General features: G+C 33.6%; 1 protein-coding gene and 1 long non-coding RNA gene across 2 annotated transcripts; both read right to left on the reverse strand.

The window, feature by feature from the left end:
• Positions 1–2,609: 2,609 nt before the first annotated feature.
• On the reverse strand, positions 2,610–4,315 carry LOC129312544 (uncharacterized). The gene is made up of 3 exons (XR_008593617.1): positions 4,185–4,315; positions 4,027–4,074; positions 2,610–3,180 (listed from the first exon to the last, which is right to left on the reverse strand). It is a non-coding gene; the product is annotated as an uncharacterized LOC129312544 (long non-coding RNA).
• Positions 4,316–11,133: 6,818 nt separating this feature from the next.
• Positions 11,134–17,128, reverse strand: LOC129312985 (anthocyanidin 3-O-glucoside 2'''-O-xylosyltransferase-like). The gene is made up of 2 exons (XM_054955791.1): positions 16,507–17,128; positions 11,134–12,645 (listed from the first exon to the last, which is right to left on the reverse strand). Exons 1-2 carry the CDS (start codon positions 17,009–17,011, stop codon positions 11,768–11,770), a joined length of 1,383 nt encoding a protein of 460 aa, XP_054811766.1. The 5' UTR covers positions 17,012–17,128; the 3' UTR covers positions 11,134–11,767.
• Between the last annotated feature and the right edge of the window lie 400 nt (positions 17,129–17,528).

A 17,528-nucleotide genomic window follows, 5' to 3' on the forward strand; every position in this document is an offset into this window, starting at 1 on the left:
ATTCATAGGTGATAGGCCACAGAACTTTCTTTGTTCCTCTGCAAAATTCACAACCCTTTCGGGAAAATGGACCACCTTACTGATGAAATAAAATCTCCAACAATATCAGCTTCCAAGAATGAATTCTTAGAAATTCAAGAACTCTCTTTTTAACTGTAAGATTGGTTTAAGGAGTTGAAGATCCTGCCAAAGTTTCATAGCCGACAGAGTGAAAATATCGAAGCATTGGAACCCAATGCATTAGCACCTTCCTAGTAGATGCTTACAATGGAAATGAATACAAAATCAAACTGCTGCAATATATGTAAAATCTTATGTAAAAAGCTTGACAAGAGCAAATCCAAATTTATCCTCAAGACGTCAGACCATAACTGCACCATATCATTGAGCTTGAAATTATTACGTTGCGCAACTTTATTCCAGCCACGAATCAGATAATAAGCTGAACAACCTGTCACTCGCCACCATTCCAAAACTACGTTGATCTCTTGAGATTTGGATCCAACAGCAACGTAATGGCTATGTTTGATTGGAGAGGAGGGATTTTAATAGAAGGGAGAGGAAGGGAGGGAGGGGGAGGAGGGGGCAAGGAGGGGGAGGAATCCCTCCCAATTGGAGGGTTTGGGGGGAGGGGTTTCAAAAAATTTTCCCTCTCGTCCCCTTTGCCACCTCCCCTAGGGGCTCCCCTCCCCTTATTTGGCAAACTCCAACCAAACAGGGTCATATTATAAACCATTGCGCGGCTTCTTTTCTGTCGCCATTTTGATATCACAACTTCTCATATCGTCAATCTTTTTCTTCATCCTCCTTGGAGGCTCTTTATCTCCATACTGGAGAGAAGAATACCCAGATTGACCCATATTTTCGAATCCCACACATGGCAAGTAAGATAATATGCAAGAACCCCTCAAGAGTAGAATCTCAAGAGACCAATGATCTATATTCAAGTAGCTAACTGGAAGTGGAATTCATATAGAGGATCAATCCGACGAAGCTAGGAGAGTCAAACCTTAGGAATGGACCTCTATTTAGATAAGGGCTTTGGAGTTCTTTTAGCGTCATCAATCTCTTGTGCTTTCTTTTCTTTCCTTCCGTCCCAGCCATTCTATCTCCTCATGCACCAATCAAGGAATCACATCGTGTAAAATCAAGGACCATTACGGTGTCTTCTGCCAAACGTTTATGACAGATCTTCGCCACTGATGGTGTCTCCTTGACAAGAAACAAAGAATGAGGTAGAAGTGGGAGTATTTGATGTCTCACTACCGATTCCCATGAAGGAAGAAACTTGACGGCAAGGAAGAAAGAATAATGACAACAAATTGTGACGAAGGATTAGGGTTCAATCGTCGCTGAAGATGAAGAATGAAGGAGCAAGAAGCTAATCGAGAAAACAGGAATGACGATGGTCACGATGTAGAACGGACAACGGCAACAAGGGTCATAGTAATTCACTAATTCTAGTAGGCTTCGGATTTTTATTATTCGATCCAATTCTTGGGTGATTTCTGAGTAAAAGGTAGGTCTTGGATCTTGCATGTCTGACCCACTTCTCGAACACTCTTATGTTTAGGCCCAAAACTAACTTGCTCATAATACCATGTTCTCGAATTAAGAAGATTGGACATTCATTACCAACACATCTTAGCTCAGATGGCAAGGGGTCTGAGTTTTCTTAACCACCAGCTCTTGGGTTCAATCCCTAAGGCAGTGGGAATAGAAAAATTATGCTTGAGAAAACCACCTCCCTTGAGCTTCATAGTGCTTGAATTCAGATTCGTTGGGGATGTTAGTTTAGATACCGAATGGTTATACTGAAAAAAAAAAAAAAAAAGAGGATTGAACATTCATTGATGAAGATCACAATCCTTTTCTTGAAAAATTTACAATCTAATAAACCTACTTAGGTAATGAACAAAACTCATCTTGGGTACTAACATGAGGTAAAGACCAAGTTAACCCCTCCTCTCCCTTAAGTAGAATTAAACTCCCTTACCTAAATGCCTACTTATCCCTTTATATAGGTTTAGGCTAACAACTAATTAAGATTAACAACTAATATTCTAACAACTCACACAATTAAACTGTTAAACCAATATTTTGATTGATTTATGACAAGTTTATATGATTTGACTATAGTTTTAATTATTAACACTTGAACTAATACCTTAATTGATTTAATAACTTGTTCAATTTTTAATACTTTGGGTTGGAGACAGGTAATGAATGCAAGCATGCAAGCATGAAGGCTGAAGCATACAAACATGCTCCTACCTATTAGTGTTACTATCAAGTATTTTCTTTGTTTCATATTATAAAACATTTCTTAAAAGAAATTGAGTGTCCTTAATATAAGACACTTGGTGGGGTGTTAGTTATATATTTTTTTAATACTGTTCTTGTTTAAATTCATTAACTATGAAAAAGAATATAATAAAAAAATCATTTAAGTATGGATAAAAATAAAAGTTTATTCTTTTGTCAAATAAAGTTAATAATAATTTACCTATCTCTGTGTGTTTCCTGGTTATAACATCCAAGGGTCCCATGGTTTGTTCACAAACTAACATATTCGGCGATTTTATGCGTGTTTTGTAGGCAAATAAGTGAATGAGCTAAACCTTGGGATTTAAGAAAGTACTAACAACCATTATTTCTGAGCTTCTAATTTGAAATTAAAAGAGAGGCTGAGAAGCCAAAGGCTCTGTTCAAAGTTCATATACAGACAGACACATCAAACGTAATGCTGGCCAGGAAAAGTACTAATATAATCATTCCATTAATCATCAATTTCTCGCACGACACAGAGAACTTTAAAAAAATTCAAACCCTAAATGTTGGCCAAGATAGAGGCAGCATCGTAGGGAGATTGATTAGAAGCAACAGTGCCAGAAAGGAGCAAAGGAGGGGCAGGCAAATCTGGGAATTGGTCGAAGACTTTCAAGCAATTGAGGATGCGAGGAATGGTCTCTCCGGTGAGCACGTCCCTTGCACTACTGTAGTATCCCTCTCGAACGTAGCGTGTCAAGGGATCAAAGTCATGTTGTGCCATAAACAAATCATCTGAGCAGTGATCCAGTACTTCCTTCAACTTCCCTGTCGCCTTCTCCGTCGCTTTGCTTGTCTCTTCTTGAAGCTTTGTTGCGTCCCTCTGTGCACAGTCTAGTGCTATCAGCTTTCCTGAAATTCTTTTTGTTGGTGATAACTATATGGCCTTTAATATTATGGACATTCAAATTTAAGTGTGATTGAACTCAAAATTGGAGGTAACTCATCTTTAAAAAGAGAGAGAATGACATGTTAAAGTAAATACTTAATGACAATTAGTTAACTAACAAATATTTTTTAAAAAAATAAGTTGTGAATATTGATTTAGATAATTATTAATAAGAAGCTCAATGGGAAGTTAAAAGTTATGTTTAGAATTTAAATATTTTATTTATAATTAAAATTCCTAAATTTAAAATTATTTAAATTGATACATACATTTTATTTATAAAAACTTTATTGGAACCTAACTATCACTCTAAAAAATGAAGTCCCACATTGATTAAATCTAGATCCCAACGCTTCAAAATTTTAAATTGAAATGTGATACTCTCGTCGTCTTAAATTATAAGACACTTTTAGATAAAATTTCACATACCAATAAAACTTATTAAATATATTTTACAACCTTATCTTTTCAAGATAAAAATATAAACTTTCAAAAATACCTTTTATTTAATACTTCATTGATGAAAGAATATTAAAGAGAGAAAATATATAAAAAAGATAATTTTGAAAAAATATTATTAATAAAATTTTATTTTTATTAAAGTGTTTTATATTTTAAAATATTAAATTTTTTTAAAAGTGTCTTATAATTGGGATGGAGGAAGTATAAAATTACCACTTACTTTAAAGCATAGAGAATGACCTAAATATTTATTACTGTTCTGATAATGATATTAGAGCCCAAGTTTATTAGAGAGTAGGGACATGTCTTGAGACAATAATAAACTTGATTGGAACGAAAAATTTCACCTAGGATGAATTCCAATCCAATGAATCTCCCCACTGTCCAATGTTACCCTGAATTGAGGACAGAGCTAGGATTTGATTAAGAAGTTTAAGATTAAAAAGCATGTGTGTGCGTGCGTGTGTGTATATACCTAGAGAGAGAGAGAAGTCACGTGAAGAACCTGGGCCGTTAACTTCAATGCCTTTGGGATCTGTGTGGAGGCATTCTTGGTAGATCACGGTCTCATCTGTTCTGCCACACAAAGTGTTGATCAACTTATTGTCAGAGTTCACCAGCAGAATGAAGTTAAAGGGTATATATAGATGCTCAGGTAACAATAAGATGAAGAGTGAGAAAGTCCTCATGACAATGATCAAGTACTTATTCAACGAACCCAATTTTTTTTTTTTGAATTTTTTATTATTATTTCCAGTATATGAACTCTAACATAGAACGCTATTAATATATGAGTTTGTGTGTTCAAACTAGTAACATGCACCCACCCACTCGTATTAGCCTATTAATTTCCTTATATGTCATTGTCAGTGCATGCACATTCTCATTATAATTAATTTTCATTACAAATTACAGTGCCAACAATTATGTAATGACATCTGACATTAGTATTCACTCTCATAAATATATGAGATTTGTCCAAATATCCGTTTTAGGAATATCTGAAGCTGGCCGGCCCAAAAAATGGCCAATATTCTAATAATAAATTCCCATTAAACAAATAGAGCCAAGAAAATATTTCCTCTGTTTTTATTTATAAAAAAAACTATCATTTTTAGTTTATTTTTTATATAGGCAAAATCATATTTTTTTAATAAGCATTTATTATAAAATTTTTAAATTACCCCTCATAATTTCATTATTCACAGTCATAATAAATAATTAATGAAGACTTGATTGATACATTTAATGAAAGGTATTTTAATTCAAATCTTTTATTTTCCGCTATAATTAATATAATTAATTAATTTTTTTAAATTGTGTGAATAATTTTTTTTTATAAATAGAAAGAGAGGGGGGTGGTTACCCAAATACTCCGTTTACTACTTTCAATTAATTGGCATGTAAAATCATTTTGAAATGATTTCGTCAATGTCAAATCCGTCTCAACTCATACTTCAAGTACTTGTGTCTATGTCAAGAATTTGATATGGATTCAAAATTTTTAGAGAGAATTGTATATAAATTTCACACAACACATTTAAATATTACAAGATTTATTAACAATTATATTTAGTTGTCATTTTTTTTTGCTCAATCTTCAATAGACTTTAAAGTATTTAATTGTGTTGTGTGGGATCTTAAAATAATTCTCCCAAATTTTTAACTTATAAGGAGCATATTTTGCTGACTGCATAATATAATTTTTTTTAGAGTTGCAAGGTCAAAGGATAGAGATCTTATAATTAAATTGGTACATTCACTTTAATTTTCTCCCAGCTTCTTTTTAATAATCTAAAATCAATAAGTTTATATCTAATTACACTTCAATTTTACATCATCCCAAATTTTAACTAAATTCTTTTAATTGTCAACAAAAAGTTCTTTTTCCTTTGGAGCCAACTCAACAAAAGTTCTAATAGCATAGTCTTTATTAAATATGATACAATCTGTCAATACTTTAAAGGAAAGATATAATCTTTAATATTTATAATTTTATTAAAATTTATTTTCAATCTTTATAGTTTTTTTCCACTATTTTCAATTCTTAGAGGGATTAAAAATAGTAAAAAAAACAGAAATTATAGAGACATAAAAAATAAAAGTCGTATGTCCAATCTTTTTAAAATTATAGAGATTAAAAATACTAAAAAATTATAAATACTAAAAATAAAACTCGATAAAACTATGAAAATTGATAATTATATTTTTCCCATTTTAAATTACAAAGAGGACAACATTGTGAAGGGGTTATACAAGTGAATTTGGCAAATACTCGTACAATTAACCAGAAATGGCAGAAATGGCAAAAGGTATTGGCCAGATGCAGTTTTTTATATATAAAAAAATAGGGCAGCTAATTTTAAATTAGTATTATTATAACCATTACATGCTATAATTTATAAGAAGAGAATGATAGAATTGAACAAATATAATTAATAAAATTTTATTTTTATTAAAGTATTTTACATTTTAAAATACCAAAGCACTTTTAAAAATATCTTATAAATAAAAACAAAAAGAATATTTCTATCCTATTTATAAAATGATGAGAGACACTTTTTTTAATCTCATTTATAAGTCGCATTATTAACTTTTTATTATAAATGTTTTATTTTACCCTCTATTAAAAATTAGTGAAAAAAAATATTTTTTAATTTATTATAAAGCACTTCTAACTATATATAGATGAACCTGAATACATGAGTTTCATTTCGCATAAAGTTGCTCTAGATTTGCATTTTGAGATGAAAGTCTATATGTGCATAATTAACTTGACCTCATTGACTATTAAATATTCTTTATAATTAACAAAGTTCTGGTCAGTAAGTAGAATTCAAAAGTCCAACCATTCAACATTTTTTTGGTTTAATCATCAAGGAAATGGCAGCCCAGTTTCCGTCCCTATTTGACCTGCTTAACTGCTCCAATCTTGATTACTTTTTGAGTCAAACCATTACTGATGAAATTGTTAACTGCTCTAATCTTGATTACTTTCTTTTTCTTTCGTTTGTATAAAAAGAGTGCAATGGCTTACACAAGTACTTTTTTCATTCCTATATTAATTGGAACTTATCATTCTTTTTATAAGTCATTTACATAACAAAAAGATAATTAATTCTTTTTTTAATTTTACCTTTTTTGTTATTTTATACAAGAGTTTGCAAATGATAGAGAGCTTGTTTTAGAGGTGATATATTTAATATAGGTAAATTGAGATTTTTTTTTAAATAATATCAATAATTTTTATACCTCTCATTGGTTTTTACGAGAGTAGTTAGAAATAATTTATTTATAGGATTAAAAAAATAGTGCGAAGGCCTCATAAGCTAAGGATGAATTTTGATTATCTTCCGTCACATTTCATATTAGCTCTCTAGTCTCTACATCCCCTCATGAACGTCACTAAAATTGAGGAATTTTTATAATTTTTCAAAATATTACTTATGGAAGAATGTAAAAAAAAAAAAAGTATGAAAAGTAATAACAAAGACTCAAAATCCCACAAAAGCAGGGTCAAAGCTAAAATGAACGAGACTGTGTCAACTGTCGAGTTAAGAAAAAACACAAAATTGCAACGTTAATCATGCACGTTAGAAGGTTGCGTGTTTGAATTGGACTAGGACGTGTCTGGGACTGGAATGGAATCAACGTGGACTTGGTCTGGAAGCTTCTTCCTCAAGCGTTCTTCATTCTTACAAAACATGTCCATTCAACTCTCCACTTAATTTGACTGATCCATTCCTATCATTTAGCCGCCCACCATCATGGTCGGCTTTTCCTTCCCACTTGCACCCTTCTCCTTCTTCTATTATGCAAATACAACCCCCTTTCCATTATTCTACTTTTCACCGCTCAACTCTCTTGCTCCCCAAGTTATTTCTTTTCTTTCCTTTTCTTTTCATTTTTGTCTTGGCCTAACCAATTCTAAGACATGTCAATTATGTTGAGGCCTTGGTGCGTGTAAATACTTGAATAATAATGAATTAGTTTTCAAATCAATCTAATTTTTATCAGTATTTTAATTTTTTTAAAAGTTTTTTAACTCTAATTTTTTATCTAAATAATTATATTTGTCTCAATTAATTTACATAACAGCAGATTTAAAATAATAAACACCAATAATTAAAACAAATTCAACGAACTAATGATAGATAATTAAATTAATAATTAAGATAAATTTCAGCAAGTAAAAGTTTTATTATGCCTTGTATAAAAGTAGTTATTTCAAAAAAAATTTTTATTTGTAATATTTAGTGCAGGGCTAAAATGTCATTTCATCTGGTCATCCATTTGCTTGGACGGAAATTGTCCACACGCAACACAAGCCTTCCTAGTGCCTGCATTGTTATTTCCTCCACGTCACCACCTGCTTTTCCCGAAATTTCCTCATCCTTCTCCCACGCTTCCTTCCTCCTCCTTTATATACCTTCTTTAGCTTCTCTCCCTCCACGCCAACTCAGTCCATTGCGATTCCCTCCTTTCCAAGCTTCTCCTGCTTCCAGAACTTTCCCTCCATCCCAAGCAACTCTCTTCAACATATTCGCTTCAATCTCCCAATTCTCCGATACTTCCTACTCTTTGATTGCATCTCTCTCTCTGTGATCTCCGCGATTCAAGATGTTGATGTCCATTTTTAGCTCCTTCGATGCTCTCTGCGCCGAGTTTTCCTACGGTCAGAGGTTACGCTTATCTGTTGACGGCGGAAATCTCAAGCCCAAGCTGGAGCAGAAGCCTTCTTCCTCCGTTGATTCTGCTGAGAAGAAACGGACGGCTCCAGATTCATCCAAGGCCGCGCCGCCGACGCAACCCGGCGGAGACAAGAAACAAAGGCGGCGATTCTCGCCGAGGTTTGCGCCGGAGTTAGATGGTGTTCACTGCTTCGAGTCAATTGTACCTTATTGAATTTGAATTTATGCTTGATTTTCGATGTTATACGATACAATTAAATTAATTCAATTATGAAATTCGTGCCTTCTTCAAGCATCTCTCCAATCCTGACTATTCTTGTATTCCGCCCGGGACAATTGCATATTAACACCTTTTGAAGGTGATTTGTCTTTTATAATATAAGAAGTTTTGAAAAAAAAAATGATTAAAATTATAATTCTATCCTGCTCATAATTGATGTTTTGAAAGTGAATGAAAAATTCAAGATTTTAAATTATATTTAATGAATTTCGTTACTACTTTTTCTCTTTTCAATTAGAAGAGAAATTATCATGTTTTATTTATAAGAAGAAATACAAATTTTAATAAGAATTTTTTGTAAATATAGTCCATATCAATAAATAATTTAATATATATTATATTTTATAATATAATTTGTTTATTATATATGTCAATAATATATAATTATATATTAATAATATTTTTTATAATTGTTTAAATGTTTAATGATAACTTTTTTATATGTATCAATTATAAATCCGTCTACATGATCACACTTTTAAATTTTTTAAAATTTAATTTATATTTTTTATACAATTTTTTTTAATCAATGAGCCAATTTATCTAATTTTATAGGAAGTGTTTATTATATTTTTTCTAACTTATTCCTTATAAGATAAAGTTTATTTTTACTAAATAAATTTAACTTATTAATTATAGGGTAATTTAGTCAAAAAATTTTAATTTTAAATATAATTATCATATTTAATTTTTTAAAACTGTGAGTTATGTAAAGATTTTTTTCCTTATGAGTAATTTGATCAAACTATTTTATAAATTAGACGGAGGAAGCATATGAAATTTCTTCTTTTGATTGAGTATTGGCCAATGATCATCTCCTAAAGTAAGCTTCAATTCTTTGTGAATTTGGGAATACACAGCATTAATTATTTCTTACCTAATTAGTTTGAGATTGAAATACCTCATACTTAATGAGTTTGAGATTAAAATTTATGATTTGCAATTAGCATGTGAAGAAGATGCGAAATCATTCAAACTTACAAATAAACGAAAGCTATCCGCAAACACGTTGGCCCGATGCCGATCTGATTTATTTTTATTTTTTACCTTGGTAGCGTAGGCGTTATTTGCAGACTGCAAAACGAAAGATACGAAGAGATTTTAAGAAAATAATATTTAAGTTTCACATAAAAATTTAATTACTATAAAATTTATTCATTAATAATTAAATTAAAAAAATTAACAAATAATCAGTTGTCAATCTCCTTAATTTAATTACTATTGAATCTTGTAATAATTAATTTTTTTATTTGAAATTTTATTGTAATTCTCCTAAAGATTTTTTCCCCACTTTGATGCTAAAAGAAAACGAAGCACGTTGGTCGGCTTCTTGTCACATGACGAATTTGATTCATCATGGAGGCAAATCTAAGTCTGGTTCATGAGATATTTAGAGTCTTAATTTAATTTCAGATATTTCTTCATGTTTATCTTTTTAACGAATATGATATTTAATATTTTTTTGGTATTAGATATTTTGGATACTTCTCTCCTACGTGTTTAGTGTTCGTGGCCATAGTTGAATTGGGCATTAATTTTGTCCATTCCTGGCCCAGACAATTTAACATTCTTTTCATAATTGAAGCTAAGGTCAATGTCCACTTAGATTGGGCTAGTATCAAGCAGAGATTGATCTGGCAAAAAATTAGATTAAAAAAATTCATTTATAATATTTTTAGTTATAAAATTATTATTGAATTTAATTTTTATTTAGATTTTGTTTTTACTATTAAAAATAATAAATTCATAATTTGAAATATTAAAATGAAAATTGCTAATAATTAAAATTTTAATCTTAATAAAATTAATTTCTTGCAAAAAAATCCAAGCTGGGCTAAGCTTTTGTAGCAATAAAACAATATTCGGCAAGGGAAAACTTATATGCCTAATTTCATATATTTAAGGTGTTTGCTTTTAATTAAATCAAAACATGTGTATTATTATTTAAAGACTATTTATTTATAATAAACTCTTATTATTAATATTATTAATATATTAAAATTTGCTTATGTTAAATTGATTGGATAAAATTATATTAAGTATATAATGTTAAATAGGTAAATCTTGCTCTATCCTATACCTAAATATAGGAGCCAGGTCTGATTTGGTAGTTTTCTTTTCGAATCACTTTGGCAAGTTTTCAAGTCTGACCCAATCTAACCAAAAGTTACTCTCTAGATCCAGCCCAGCTCACTTTGATAGTTTGCAAGTTAATACTTAAAACACCTAGGTTGTGTAAGTGTGCCTCAAACTCGATTGTTTCTAATAGAACAATATTTGTATGTAGCAAAAAAAAAAATAGTATTAAATGATCTTCATCCACCAACATGTGTTTGATTATAGTACGTAGGAGGAGTGATGACTACTTAAGTAGAGATTTTATTTTTAAGCTTTTATAAATGCAGAAAACACATTAAGAAAAGCTATCACAAGTAGACCTGATAATGTTCAAAATTGATTTGGTGAAATAGTCATATAAAAAAAAAAATCACCTTATCCATGAAATATATTTCATAACCATTGGATAATTTACATTAGCAGTAGCATGGGAAAAACACATTACACATTCTGGTTCTATATATTTTGACTCTAGGGAGCCTTAGGGATCCAATTCATAGGTAATTTTTTTTTTCAAAATGAATAAATAAATAAGAGAGCACTAGTAGAGGAGACATTGAGCAATAGAGACCAATATATATCAAGCTATCATATAACACTAGCGCACGCATAAAACAATTAATCAACACTTCCCAAACTCTACAAGAATCCAACCAAAACCTATCAAGTTAGACTCAAATTCTGAACAAATAATCAAGTAATATACACCCCCCAACCTATATTCTAGATCATATAACAACAATAGAGATAAAAATTCTAAACAAGCAACCAACGAGATTAAGTTAGTAGAAGTAACTAGTTTTTCATAACATGATTAATCAAAATTCAATTTTTTCTTAAGAGATGTACGTACTCATGTTTAGCATTCATACCTTGACAAATGACAAGTATGTATGACCCAAAAAAAATCAGAACAAGCAAGAATTTCTTGGTCTGAAAGTCCCCTCCTCAATCCGATCGAGTCTAATACATACTCCGACCTAGCCCATCAAAGATTAATCATTTCTCACCCCTGAGAAGCTCTCTCAAATTCTGAACAAACCCATCAATGTAAGCATCCGTGAACCCATCTGTCCCCAACACCAACCTCCATTCCTCGTGATTCTCCCTCACCCTCCTCGCCACGTCACTCCCTTCATCCATCACATTCTTCACCGCCTCACACAGCTTCTCCTTCGAAATCCACCCCTTCTCCGCCTTCTCCACCTCCACCGCCACCGCCAGCTCCTCCACCAGAATCCTCGTGTTCAGAATCTGATCACCCAAATGAGGACACAATACTATCTGCTTCTCACTCATTAGCGATTCCCACATCGACCCGAAACCGCAATGGTTCACGAAACACCCCACCGTCGGATGATCCAGAATCTGCGGTTGCTGAACCCAACCTCTGCACACCATCCCTCTCCCTCCAACTCTCTCTTCGAACCCTTCCGGTAAGGCCTCGTCTACCATGTCGCACCCTGTCGGAGGTTTCAGGGAAACCAGGAAAGGTAAGCCTGTGAGCTCCAACCCTAGGAGGATCTCTTGGAACTGAGGTTTCTCGAGGTTGAGCTGTGACCCGAAGGCACAGAAGACGACGGACCGGGGCTCGAAGCCGGCGAGCCAAGTGGCGATGGAGGGGTCGAGGTCGTGGTGTTTGGATTGGTGGGGTAAGACGGGGCCGGTGAGGAAGACGGGCTTGTGGTATTGGTGGGACATGTAGTCGCAGAAGCTTCGTTCGATCTCTCTGCAGGTTCGGATGGCTATGGCATCGCATTCTCGTAAGGCATTGGTGATGCGGTCGTAGAAGGTTATCTTGTCGCCGAACGGGAGGGAGAGGAAGAGTAACGATCGAGCTTCGTCTCCGCGAAGCATTACTTTTGTTGAAGGGTAACCTGCCATTTTTCAAATTGTCAATTACTTGTTTGTCGGCAACCATGGAGTAATATGAAAGAGTGTTGAACATTTGAGGGCAAACAAGAAAAACAGTGGACATGATCATTTATCTATTGTAATCAAATTATAACGATCAAGTAAATATTTATATTTAATATTAGTTTTAAAATACTTAGCGCTTATGCGCCGCAAGTCGGGACAGAAGCCAGTCTTAAGGAATTATTTTGGGAGGATCTGGAGGGGTTGATTCGACACATACCACAGAGTGAAAAGATTTTTATTGGAGGAGACTTTAATGGGCATGTCGGGAGGGAAGCTGGTCAGTATGCGAGGGTGCATGGTGGTTTTGGTTTTGGAGAGCTAAACAATGAAGGGCAAACTCTTCTTGATTTCTCATTGGCGTATGATTTTAAGATTGCCAATACTTGTTTCAAGAAGAGAGATGAGCATCTCATCACCTACAAAAGTGGAGCCTCAAGGTCGCAGATTGATTTTCTTTTGGTTAGGAACACAGATAGAAAACTTTGTAAAAATTGTAAGGTGATCCCTGGAGATGCTTGTAACGACACAACATAGGGTCCTAGTCCTTGATGTGTGTATTATGAGTAAAATCCAAAAACGTCGACAAGTAGTAACACCAAGGATTAGGTGGTGGCAATTAAAAGGTGAGAAGCAAGATATTTTCAAGCGAAATCTTTTGGATAAAGGAATTTGGGATTCTCAGGGAAGTGCTAACATCATATGGGAGGATATGGCTAAAAAGATACGGGAGGTTGCAAAAGTAGTTTTGGGAGAATCGAAAGGTCCTGGTCCGAGAGATAAGGAGTCTTGGTGGTGGAATAATAGTGTACAGGACAAAATCAAGTATAAGAAGAACTGTTTTAAAGCCATACATTTGTGTAACAATGAGGAAAATTGGGAGAGGTACCGTATGGCTAAGAAGGAAACTAAGAGAGCTGTGGGTGAAGCTCGTTCTAAAGCTTTTGAAGAATTTTATAAGAACCTTGAGACGAAGGAAGGAGAGCAAAATATTTATAAGATTGCCAAGAGTAGGGAAAGAAAATCAAGAGATCTAGAACAGGTAAGGTGTATTAAGGATGAAGAGGGAAGAATTTTAGTTACAGATGATGAAATTAAAAATAGATGGGAGACTTATTTTTCTAAACTTTTCAATGATGGAGAGGATTCATCTAGTAACTTGGAGGATTTAGTAATTGGTGAAGGAGAACAAAATTTGTCATTCTATCGAAACATACGTGATAAGGAGGTAAAGGAAGCTCTTAAGAAAATGGCAAATGGTAGAGCTAACGGACCTGATTGTATATCTATCGAAGCGTGGAAATGTTTAGGTGAAGAAGGGGTGAGATGGTTAACTAAGTTATTTAATGTGATTTTACGGTCCAAGAAAATGCCTGATGAGTGGAGGAGAAGTACATTAATTCCTATTTATAAAAATAAAGGAGATATTCAGAATTGTACTAACTATAGAGGGATTAAACTCATGAGCCACACAATGAAATTGTGGGAGAAAGTAATTGAGCATAGGTTGAGATTGGAGACAAGTATTTCTGAGAATCAATTTGGTTTTATGCCAGGTAGATCAACTACAGAGGCGATTTATCTACTAAGGGGATTAATGGAAAAGTATCGTTGTAAAGATAAAGATCTACACATGGTTTTTATTGATTTGGAAAAAGCTTATGACCGTATACCAAGAGAAGTGCTTTGGAAAGCGTTGGAAAAAAAGGGAGTACGGATTGCTTATATTAAAGCCATACAAGATATGTATGAGGGGGTAAAAACTAGTATAAGAACGCCTAGTGGTCAAACAAAGGATTTTCCTATAAAGATTGGGCTACATCAGGGATCATCTCTGAGTCCTTATTTGTTCAACTTGATTTTAAATGTTTTGACGGAACATATTCAAGAGGAAATCCCGAAATGTATGCTCTTCGCGGATGATATAGTTCTTATAGCAGAGACAAGAGAAGAGGTTAATTGCAAACTTGAGTTATGGAGGAGGACATTGGAGTCGAAAGGTTTTCGTCTGAGTAGAAGTAAGACGGAATATTTATATTGTAAATTTGATAAAGGACTATTCGAAAATAATTTGGAAGTAAAATTGGGAGATCAAATTATACCTCAAGTGGAAAAGTTTAGATATTTGGGAGCCATTATCCAAAATGATGGCGAAATCAGTGGAGATATTTCACATAGAATTCAAGCTGGGTGGTTTAATTGGAGAAAAGCTAAAGGAGTTATTTGTGACCGTAAGGTGCCTAATAAACTTAAAGGAAAGTTTTATCGTACTGCTATCAGACCGGCAATGTTATATAGTAGTGAATGCTGGGCTCTAACGGGACAGCAAGAGCATAAAGTTGGAGTAGCAGAGATGAGAATGTTACGATGGATGTGCGGACATACACGTAAAGATAAAATTCGAAATGAGCACATACGTGAAAAAGTGAGGGTGGCACCTATTGAGGAAAAAATGGTAGAAAATCGGTTGAGATGGTTTGGGCATGTACAAAGAAGACCAAGGGAGGCACCAGTGAGAAGAGTAGAACATATAACTTTGAGTCCGATTAAGAGAGGTAGAGGAAGGCCTAAGAGAACACTCTTGGAAGTTGTTGAACGTGATCTCTTAATTAATAATATTTCTAAAAGCTTAATAAATGATAGAGCACAATGGCGTCTTGCAATCCATGTAGCCGACCCCACCTAGTGGGATAAAGGCTTGTTGTTGTTGTTGTTGTTATTAGTTTTAAAATACTCTCTCCGGCGGTCTCAATTTATAAGATCTTTTTATGATAAAACTACACAAGTAAAAGAAATTCATTAAATACGTTTTATAATTTATTTTTCTTATAAAAGCTCCAAAAAAAAAACCTCCATTAATAAAAGAGAGGGAAGAAAATTGATTTAGAAAGTAAAATAATGAGAGATAATATTGAAATAATTACCATTAATAAAAGCTTGTAAAATGCCTTACATATTGGAGCACTGAATTACCTACAAAAATATCTTATTTAAGATCAGGAGAGAGCATAAACTATGCTAGTTTTATATACACATGAGGTACCTTCTAATTTTTTTTAATCCTTTTTATCAGTGATCTCACAAAATTTATTTAAAATATTATTATTATTATTATTTACATATGCCCTGTATTAAAGGTTGGATAATTGTTGCCAAGAACCATTTAATTCAATGGCACGAACCTTCTACTTTGTTGCAAGATATCATGGGTTCTATAGCCCCCATAGATAGGCCTAAAAATGAGTGGAGATTATGTCAGATGGGTGTGTTTTGATTGTGTGTTGTGTATTGGGTGGCTGAGTGTTGTATGTACAACGACAGTTGAACTGCTGGAATGAATGAAAGGGAGCAGAAATAAATATGATGGTAGAGCTTGGTGATTAATAAGAATATTATAGAAAGCTAATTAATTTTATAACAACTTTAAATCTTTAATATTTTAACTAATACGAGTACTTCTCCCGATCTTAAATATAAGTCTTAATCACCTGATCAAAAATATAAAGCTTAACCAACTCATTCCTTTTTATTGTACTAATAAAAAATATAAAATTAGTATTAATTCCACATATTTTAAGTAATTTTTAATTTTGCCCTTCAAGGATTTGTTTCTAGATTCATCCCCGCCCTATGGTTTCCATTTTCACTTTTTCAGAGTAGATCAACACAAATCCTTCAACCTCTCATAATAAGATCCTCCAAAAGCAATTTCCAACTTTTGATTGCATGGAGAGCATCCCAGGATTAAACAAATATATTCCAAATCTCAGTGAATTTAAAGAATTAATAATTTTCTTAATAGAATATGACATATGATTAACCTGGTGGTGGCTGGCTGATATCCTCCAGAGTTAAAGCCCTATCCTTTGGAACCTTCCTTGCAGGGACGAGACCTATAGCCAAGCTTGCCGCGCAAACGACGTTGAAGCACACCGTTTTGATCCCGAGCTTCCTGGCCAGCTCCGGCACCCAAAACGCATTGTCGTATAACACCAAGTCTGGTTTTGTTTCCCTTAGTATGCCCACCACCTGGTCCTGGATCATATCAGTGGCCATGCACAGCAAGTGGTTTAACGAGAGGGGGATCTCCGACGCCGTTTCTGTCCCCTCCGGGAGGCCGGCAACGTGAGGGATCTTCACAAGGCGGAAGGTTACGAGATCTGGGTGGCGGTTCAGGTGGCCGAGCTGAACCAGAGCTTTCTTCGGCAGCAAGTAGGTGATTCTATGGCCCCTTTTGGCAAGCTCGTTGGCCAGGTGCAGGAATGGAGTCATGTGGCCGGCGGCGAACCATGGAAACATAACTATTTGGAACTTCAAATCCGCCATTTCTGTGGAGTATCGATCGGATCTTCTTGTTAGTACTGATGATTTGTATCGTGGGAGAACTATGAACGGAGGGATGATTCAATACAGGAGCTAGAATCATGGAATGCAAAGTTTCAGTTTTGGGCAAAGGTTTAGGAGATTTGGTCATCGAATAATTCTACATACACACATGGAAATTAATTAACATAGCAAATTAATTTATTTACACCTGATTTTTAACAGAAAAGCATGCACAAAACTAAAAAGGATCACGGGTAATTTTTTTTTTAATGAATAGTCACGGATCCAATAAGGTTGTAAATATTCTTTTCAGACAAACGTTAGACAAAACTTGTGAACAACACAACACAACACCAACACAAGCCCTTAAAGTGCAAAATAGCCTTTTCAAAAATCCTATATCTACATCAATTCACGCTTAGAAATGGGAGGTGATGGTATTTTATAAATAAATAGGTGATTGTGATGATATCTAAAAAATTTAGAATATATAACTACATCGGTTATACCTAATAAC

This window comes from Prosopis cineraria, unplaced genomic scaffold, assembly GCF_029017545.1.
Source record: "Prosopis cineraria cultivar Desert tree isolate PC_DT_omini unplaced genomic scaffold, ASM2901754v1 PC6, whole genome shotgun sequence".
Classification (NCBI taxonomy): domain Eukaryota; kingdom Viridiplantae; phylum Streptophyta; class Magnoliopsida; order Fabales; family Fabaceae; genus Prosopis; species Prosopis cineraria.